General features: G+C 40.0%; 1 protein-coding gene across 1 annotated transcript; it reads left to right on the top strand.

The window, feature by feature from the left end:
* The first annotated feature begins 4089 nt into the window (after nt 1-4089).
* Nucleotides 4090-6035, top strand: LOC110932256. The gene is made up of 5 exons (XM_022175607.2): nt 4090-4134; nt 4385-4641; nt 4820-5024; nt 5101-5409; nt 5554-6035. The coding sequence occupies exons 1-5, from the start codon at nt 4123-4125 to the stop codon at nt 5842-5844; spliced, it is 1074 nt and encodes a 357-aa protein (XP_022031299.2). The 5' UTR covers nt 4090-4122; the 3' UTR covers nt 5845-6035.
* Nucleotides 6036-10009: the final 3974 nt, after the last annotated feature.

Genomic DNA, 10009 nt, shown 5'->3' on the forward strand with positions numbered 1-10009 from the left:
TCTTGTTCCTTAGAGGCTGTGTTTGAAGAATTGTCCGGTTTGAACCCAAGGCCAGTAGTAAACTCCTCAACATCAAGAGGCACACTGGGTTCATACCGAGGCATTTCTTCCTCATCAGGCATCTTGGTATAGTTGTTCATCAAGGGGGGTGGACATTTGTTATACCCTATGCCTTTCTGATTTCCCTTTAGTTGTTGAACATCGATGATGTGATCAAGCACAAATTGGGAGTTAGAATAACTATCCAATTTCTGTTTGATCGCATCATGTTCGCATTGGGCAATGGCTAATTGCTTTTTAGTTTCTTCCACAATGTTAATATATTCATTTATACTCACTTGCTTGTGGTAAACTACTTTGTTAACCTCGGACACATTTTTTTTTAAAGTTTCTATTACAGATTTAAATTCTTTTTCATTCCGAGTTAAAGCCATGTTTGCCTCTTTGCATTTTGACAGTTCAATAACCAAATTCTGGTTATGACTATGAAGCTTTTCTGATTCAAGCTTCATCTCTGCACATGATTTACAAATACTAGGAGCAGGAGGTTCAGAAGTTACCTGACTAGTAGAGGCTGAGCCGTTTGCCATAAAGGCAGTTTGAAAAGAAAAAGCTCCATCTTCAGAGAATAGCTTTTCCATTTCCTTTGATGCAGTATTTGCCTTTCTAATCAGAATTGATTTCTGACATTTAAGCTCATCAGCTTCATTCAGAAAATCCTGAATATCTTCACCTTCTTCCTCCTTCTCATCAGGCTCTGAGTGATTATCCCCAGAAACAGAGCCTTCTTCATCCGAACTTCCAGAATAACCAGAACTGTCATCGCTCCCAGAAGATTCTTCTTTATGAACCTGCTCGATGACCTTAGCATACAAAGCAGTTCCACTTCCTTGATCACCTTCACCAAACTGCACTGACCAGTCACATCCTTCATCAGCTTGAACAGCCAAAGCCCGATTGTGATTTGTAGTTCCAGGCTGTCCCTGATTGTTATTCACTGCCACCATCCTCCGTTCACGGTTTTCTTGTTGGGCATTCACATTCGTCTGGTTTCTGAAAGGGTTGTGATTGCCGTGTTTTGTTGGTCGAGTGCACTCACGTTTAAAGTGCCCTTTCTCGCCACAGTTAAAGCATGTGACAGCATTAATATCAAACCCATACTTCGTGTTTTTCTTTCCTTCCAACGAAGTTCTTCCAGTTCGAGCCATGAAATCTTTTGCCCTTCTAACCGCACTAGCAAAGGCCCATTTAATATCCATCAACTCCATTTCTTCCTTGTCGATCTGATCATAATCTTCATTGGTCATGTTGATGTTTCCAAGCTGACCTGCTACCAAACCACAGTATGCACTGACCATGGTGTTGATAATCTCCATATGTTCCTTAGCAACTTCAATGCTAAGGTGTGAAAGATTTGAGTTGTCGACTCGGATTGTGTGATGACTTTGGGGTTGAGGTTGAGGATTGCTTGTATAGTGAGCTTGCTGTTGTTGTTGTTGAGGTTGTGGTTGTGGCTGTGTTGGAACAGGAATGTAAGACCTCGGATCGAATTGAGGTTGTGGTGGAGCAGCTGTTGACTGAGGAAACGGAAAGGAACTTGAACTTGTATTGGACACAAATGCAGTCTGCAGCTTAGGTTGCTGTTGCTGAGCTGCAGCGGATCTTGCCAAAGCATCGAATCCTGGAAGATACATTTCTGTATTCTGAGGAGCTGGAGCACGCCTTGCTTTCCTAATTTCTTCATCATTTTTATGTTCCAGCTTTTGAATGAACTCATAGATGTTGACTTGATCTAGAGTTCCAGTATGCTTCAACAGTTCAATGAAAGAACTCCACTTTGGAGGTAAGGCGTCAGCAAATCTACTCACCATGTCTTGTTGAGTAGAGACAACTCCATAAGCACACATCTCACTAATCAAATGATAGAAACGTGTGATCATATCATTCAGAGTCTCGTTTTCCAAAAACTGAAAGGATTCAAACTCTTTCTTCAACAAATCATGCCGAGATTTTCGAGCAGCTGCATTGCCTTCTCCTCTAGCAACTAAGGCATCCCACAATGCTTTCGTGGTCTTGCAGTATGAGAACTGATGGTAGATGTCTTTGTTGAGTGCTTGAGTAAGTGTGGCAAAGGCCTTTTTCTCCAATTCATAAGCCTTCTTGTCATTTTCAAGCATATTGGCATAACCCTCTGAAGTTGACGCAGCAGTTTCAAGATTAGTATTGAACGCATTGATGAAACACGTCCAAAGATCAGTGCTTTGCCCTTGAACATATGTGTGAAAACGGTTTTTCCATGAAGGAAAATCGTTCATATGGTTCAACTTAGGTGGACGATTGTTGCTGCCAGTTTCACTCTCACTAATCAGAAGGTTCTGAAGACTTTGACTTTGATTGGATACCAAAGCCCATTGACTTGGACTGATTGATGGCTGTGGAATCATACTCTTTGCCCAATCTGCAGCAGTCACTAGCTCTTGATTGGATCGTGAGTCCAAACTCCAATCCCATGGACTTGTACAACTCATTTTGATCAAATATTAAGGGAAAAACCTAAACAACCACAAACTGTTAAGTGCAAACAAATAAGAATTGAAAGATACAATCTGTTCGAAAGATCACGACCTGTTCGAAGGATCAACAATGTTCGTAAGATCACTGTTGAGTTTCGAACAATCACTTCGAAAGATTGACTGTACGAAGGATCCTTATCTTTCGAAAGAAGATTTCGAAAGATTCTCCTTATCTTTCGAAGATTGAAAGATCCTTATCTTTCGAACAAAGGTCTCGAAAGATTCACAACGAAAGATCCTGATCTTTCGTACAAAGATCTCGACAGATTCACACTTGAAAGATACTGATCTTTCGAATACTAATACGAAAGATTCTCCTACACGAAGGATCCTTATCTTTCGAAATGAACAGTAACTCGAAGGATGATCTTTCGAAAAGATTCCTTGACTCGAAGGATAACACACTGACTTCGAAGGATGTTCGAAGGATGGCTATCTTTCGAATCTCCTTGATCGAAGGATGATCTATCGAGCTCGAAAGGTATCTTTCGAGGTCTGACACACTGACAGAAACGTTGACGGGTTGGTGAAAAGGTGATGGGTTGGTGAAGTACTTTCGGCAGAAAGGATATGGTCTGCCAACAACTTTTCACCAACTTTTTGGACTTTCAAAAAGTTTACCCAAAATGGACACAACCTTATCCAAACCAGTCACCGGAGATATGACCGGAAAAATGGCCGGAAAACACAAAGTTTCACAAAAGCAAATTTTATGTTACCCAAACCGACCTTGAACACTCCCGAAAGGTTTAGAACACGTTTTTCAGTTTCAAAATGCAAGGAAACTACCAAAAACGAGTGATAAACCTAGTGTCCAAACACACCAAAGAACTCGAACAAACCGGTTTTAAACAAGGTAAAGAGCCAAGCTCTGATACCACTTGTAGGTCCCTCTCGGAGGATCGAGAACAAACCTAAACCTTGTTATACAAACTCACTAGCGAGTGCGGAATCCAAGCTAGCGAGCAAACCGGGATGATGCAAGAACAAACACAAGAACACACAAGACTCAACGATTAACACCACTTGTATTAATGCGTAGAAAGTTTCCGGTTACAAGCACAATGTTTACAATCAGTTTGCAAACTCTCAAAGTGTGTGTGTGAATGTTTCGGACAGAATGCTCTCCACTCTTGTCTGTCTCTCTAAGTGTGCATCTATCTTTCACACTACACTGCATGGGTATATATATACCCAGCCCATGATGTCTGGTCGAAGGATCCGATAGATGGTCCGAAGGATCATCTTTCGGATATAGTGCTTTCGAAGGATCAGCAAGGACCTCGAAAGATCACCTTTCGAGGTCTATCGTTCGAAGCCTATCTTTCGATCACCTCGAAGGATCAACAGTATCCTTCGAGGCTATCCTTCGATACAGACAAACATATTACAACTTATTGGCCAAGTCAAACTAGGAGGATAGTTGACTTGGTCAACTTACAGACTAACTTAGGACATCGTTTACATACAGACCGAATACAGACAAAGTACAGACACAAGTGCACCAACACTGGCACTCTTTTATCTTCTCAAAGTACCCGTCGAAGAAATGAATCTCAAGGTAACATGTTCTTTGTCATGTGGGTTGAACCAGTTAAATGGTTTGAAATAATAGACATAAAAAAAGGTGTGTTGTTCACCCCAACTTAAGTTTCAACCCGTACCGAATAAGTAACATTTCAACTTGTACCTATTTTAGGCCGGATACCAACCCACCCATGTTGCAACCTTTGGAATTTACTCTCTAAAACTATTGTTATTAGTTTAGCCTGATCCCATATCAAGATTCATTTATTACTTATTTATTATAGGCTATACTAGTAACTGGAAGTGGTTGGGCGAATGCAGCAACAATAGACGTGGTGTATGACTTGTTATATATGATGGGCCGTGATGATATCACTGTCGGTTTAGGTGATTCCTTTGGTGTGCACCAATCTTATTCAAAGGTTGGCCCAACTGTTGGCGATTGCAAGTATTCAAAAGCTATACCACACGGAAGTGGGGGACGTTTGGATTCTGATACATTATATGGGCTTGCCCGTGATCTACCAAGGAGCCCAAGAGGGTACACACTCATCCTACTGTAAATTAACAATGATCTTGCAGAGAAAGATGACTAGGGTTTATGATCAGAGAAAATAAGAAGTTACAGAAGTTAGTAAAACAAAAAAATAAAAAAAAGGGAAGTTTCCACTCATCAGTTGTTACATAATTAACTTCATTCCTTGGTTCGAAATTTGCAGGTACACAGCACAAAATTCAGTTAAATTTGGAGCTCCACGTGACACAGATTTCCCTCAACTTAGACAACCGTTAGCACTAGAAGTTTGGAGATCCTTAGTAAAATCAATTGATGATGGATCAAAAATTACAATCTTGACTAATGGGCCGTTAACGAATTTAGCAAACATCTTACTTTCAGAGAGTAATGCCAGCTCAATCATTCAGGTGATTGAATGGGTTCATCTTCATATATCTTGTATTGACTTCAATGCATTAATGATATTGTAGTATGTTATTACAGGAAGTGTTTATACTAGGAGGACATATCAATTACAAGAAAAACCAAGAAAAAGGGAATGTGATACATGTCCCTTCAAACAAGTATGCAGAACTAAACATGTTTCTTGACACTTTGGCTGCAAAGACTGTATTCGAATCATCACTTGACATCACACTCATCCCTCTCCATGCCCAACGTAAAGTCTACGCGCTTCCAAAGATCATAAAAATGTTGCAAGCAAAGAACATGACACATGAGGCAGTTTTCACGCGACGTTTATTGACAAGGCTTCACCATTTACATCAAAGACATCACTTGTATCGACATGTGGTATGGCATTCAAACTACCTTGCATATTCGAATTACATTTTGACACGCACACACACCCTTTTGACCCGTTATCCAACCCAACTAATTTACCAACTCTATACTTCATGTTACTTTTTTTGCTTATATTTGTGACCTATGTTTCAGGACATGTTCGCGGGTGAGATTTTAGGTGCCGTTATCCTCGCTGGTGACCAGAAACTTCTAAATTCGACTTTTGAAATTAAGCATTTGAAGGTCTATACAGAAGGACAGTTATCTAGGGATGGAGAAGTAATTTTTGACACAAAGAAAAAGAAAGGATTTAAAGTACTGCAAGGCTTCAATCATGTATCATGTTACAATATTTTTTCAAACGGTCTTCTTCGCCGGAAGCAATCTGCAGTGATAGGAAGCTTTGGTGAGCAAAAACGGCGGTGGAGTTCACCGACAGCATAATCTTCCTTCATTCATGCATACCTTCAGTCAATATATCAAACGTTATTGGAGTCGATATATCAAACTTTATTGGATAAAGGGGCTTAATTTCAGGATGAAGATGTAATAATGTAAGATTTGGTAGCTTTTGAGACATGTGGTTAATTCATATATCAAAAATCCCAAGACATATCTATTGGCTGTTTTCTACCAAATTTACATAACATTTTGAATATTATAGCTTATATGCGCATTAATAATATTAAGGCAACCACAATGCATAATTCTGCCAGGCTCTTACTAAATCAAGAACCATACCGTACTTTGCAACGTTAGATTTATTTTAGAGTGATTTAAATAAGTGGCTATAAGTTGGTATTAGAGCTATACTTTAACAGAATTATGTAGTAATCCCTTAGTTCCTAGACTTAAACTAAGATTCAAAGACGGTAGGAATACCAAATTAATGTTAGATTGTCGTATGCCATTTAAGAAAGAGGATATAGAGACATAGGGTGATGTATAGTAGAACTATACATTGTGTCTTGAATTTGTAGAAATCCTTTTTTCATGCATTGTAACAAATGCATTAAAAACCGATGTGCATCAAAGAAGTATAACAGAATGGATGTTTGATGATTCAACGAGGACTTGAACACTAAGGAATCTGATAGCAAGAGGATCCATGGGAAGAGTCGTCTAAGGACGTTGGGAATTCTGATGGTGTAGAATTATGGAATGTGTGTACCGTTGTTGTAAAAACGGAGTGATTGTTACTAACTTCACATCAATTGTATGCTGGACGAGTGATTGAGTAACAAGTTGGTATAGTAAGTAGTATGAAAGTATGGAAGATTTCAAACACCTGAAATCTTCGGGCTAATTACTATCTATAATAAGAGGTTTTAAGCTGATGTAAATCTGCCTATGTGTCAACTACTAAGCTATGTCACATGTACATGGTCATGTTATAATTCCGTTTTTTAATTATTATATTATTATTTATTTATTATTATTAATATTATTATGATAAATCCTTTGTTAGGAGGGAATTTTAAAAATGCATTGGGATATGAAATGGGCATTTAATTCACCTATGAGAAGTTTTTTTTTTTTTGAACGGCCGACAAAAGATTTTATTCATTGTAGCAAGACGCTACCCACCAAATATACAACAGTTTACACCAAAAGCCACCAAACAAAAAACAATTACATTACATCAACTATTCACCAAACTTTAAACTTTAAACCGGCTCCAATCCTCCCACGTTAAGGCCACCCCCTTCGATCTATTTTTAATCCAAAGGTATGCCATAGCTTTTATCTCGTCCAACACCTTTACTACATTTGGATTTGAATGCCTGAAAAGAACATCATTCCTTGTTTTCCATATGTTCCAAATCGCTACCAAGACGACAGCATGTAACGCTTTCCGTTTTTTCTCCGAGCCTGAGCTTGAGACATGTAAGGATAACAAATCATTCAAACCAAAAGCAAAGATTGGCGGCAATCCGCACCAAGTCGCTAGGTTTTGCCAAACCATTTGGGCGAGCTGACACGACACAAAAAGATGATCCGACGTCTCAACATATTCGCTGCATAGCACACACAGTTGGTCCTGAACCTGCACATTCCGAGCCGCTAATGCTTGTTTCGTTGGTAACCTTTCCATATTCGCCCTCCATGCCACCAATCCCACCTTTTTGGGCACCCAATTATTCCACTCAAAAGCACGAACAGGTCTGGATCGATTCAATGAGCTAAGGATCTTTTTTATGCTGGCAACCGAGAAGTATCCATTTGTTTCAAATTTCCAGCTCCAAACGTCTGGACCAGAAGACGTACCGGAGGATCAATCAAGGCAGAAAGTTGCTGAAGCTGATATGTTAACTCCCCACCAGTTATGGGCCAAGCCCAGGCCCAGTTAAATACGAGTCCAGAATCACCCAAAACCACACGGTCAGCAAGAAGAGAGTCCTTAACCAACTTGATGTGTGTGTAGTGTAATATATTTTAGATGTATATTTAAGCCCTTTTTACACTTTTAGCCAAGTTTTAAATTTATAAAAACACGATATTTACTAACACTAAACACACATATGGGCAAGTGCACCCATCGTGGACGTAGTATAGTGTTGGTAAGATACCGAGGTCGTCCAAGGACACAAGAGCTTTTAATACCGGTTTATCCTCAACGTCTAACCAAATCAAAAAGTGAGAAAAATGTTTTAATCTAAGAAAATAAAAACTAACTAAATGCTGAAAAATAAAATAAAAACAGATAGACAAGATGAATCACTTGGATCCGACACGTGTATTAGTATAACCTTTGATTATTTTCGCACTTTTGCACTTGTTTAAGAGATTATCTTAGTTATTGTAGTAGGCCCCTCTTTTGAAGGCGACGTTACCCTCAACCCAGTAGTTTGAGTCAGCAAGGATACAATCCTAAGGGGTCGGATTATTGAAAGATAATGAATTAAGTTATTAATGCAAATTGTGGTAGGCCCCGCTTTCGGCGGTGACGTTACCCTCGGCTAAGTAGTCTGAGTCAGCAAGGATACAGTCCTAAATAGCCGGGTTATAGTATTAATAGTAGTTAACTTTTGAGGGGGTCAAAGAGTTTGGATCCCCGCCATCCAATACCTATGGGCATTGAAGGAGATCCTACTAAATTTGACCCAGGTCCCAAGCAGGACCTCTAAACGCTGAACAAGGGCAAGACCTTTACCAAACCGTTCCCTTAACCCCCGACCAGGTAGCCAACATACCTCCATATAGACCGTGGAGATATGAATGGTGAAAATCTTTTATTTTATAGAGACAGTAAAATAACGCCAAGACACCACGGACAAACGATAAGGAAAGATCACCTTCAACATAAGTAACTAGTTATTAAAGTCATTAATACAAAACCAAATAAAAAGTGCAAAAGATTAAAAATAAAAAGTATTATACTAAACACTTGTCTTCACCAAGTGATGTAAGAGACTTAGGCAAACATGGCCTTGATTGTCAAGAACTCTTACGATCAATCTTGGATCCCGAGACGACTCACACACTCTACGATGGACAATGGATGATGGTGGTGGATGATGGTGTTATGGTGGTGGTGGGTGGTGGATGAAGTGTGAGAGAGGTGGTGTGCCAAGGGATGAAATGGAATGAAGCCAAGCACCCCTATTTATAGGCTGAACAGAAGGCTGGGCACGGCCCCGTGTCCGCTGGACACGCCCCCGTGCCCGTCTGACATTCTCTCTCTTCATTAATTGTAATTCGCAATTACAATTAATGCGCCTGCTGTACTTTCACCACGCCCTCGTGCCCGCTGGACACGGCCCCGTGGTGGGCAATGGAAGCTTCTACTGATTTGTCTTTTCTGCTGCTTCCTGGGCACGGCCCCGTGTTCGCTGGACACGGGGCGTGTTCAGTCTTCTGTTTTCTCTTCTTTGCCTTGGGAGGTGCCGTTGAGGGTCCGGGCAGTCTACTTTTGTTCCTTTTCTTGTATCTATGCTAGAATTAGTTGTCTTTTTGCTTCATTTGTGATTTTGAGCTCATTTCATCCTGAAAATACAAAAGGAAGACAAAAACACTCTTTTTCCAACATTAGTACTTAAAAAGGGTTAGTTTTATGCCTTAATTGATGTGATTTATATGTTGCATTTTACACACATCACAACTCTTCTTTAAACAAGGCTGGGAATCTGAGGTAAAGCGGTAATGGTTCGGCCCAGGTATCCAGCCAAAACGATATATTCTGCCCATTCGCCCAAGCAACTGATATCCCTTGTCTCAAGTCAATGTCAGCAGCCAAAAGTACCTGTTCAATGCTGGTAATACTCTTCCACGGACCAGCAACCGATGCCTTAACTGGGATGTCACACCAAGCTCTTTGTCTATGATGAATCGCCCAAACTACTTTCCGCCACTGTGCTGATTTTTCAGTTTTAAACCGCCACCACCACTTGGATAACATGGCTAAATTAGCATCTCTAAGGGACCCGAAACCTAACCCCCCATATTCGATTGGAACGATTGTTTTATCCCATGCCACCCAATTCACCTATGAGAAGTAATCATATCTAAAGTCTCTCTTTCTTCTCATTTCAAACCTACAGCCGATTCTATGGTTTATTTTCTTCATCTTCTGTACGAACCATGTTATCGGCAAAGAATTCCGTCTGTG

This window comes from Helianthus annuus, chromosome 3 (assembly GCF_002127325.2).
Source record: "Helianthus annuus cultivar XRQ/B chromosome 3, HanXRQr2.0-SUNRISE, whole genome shotgun sequence".
NCBI classification, from domain to species: Eukaryota; Viridiplantae; Streptophyta; class Magnoliopsida; order Asterales; family Asteraceae; genus Helianthus; species Helianthus annuus.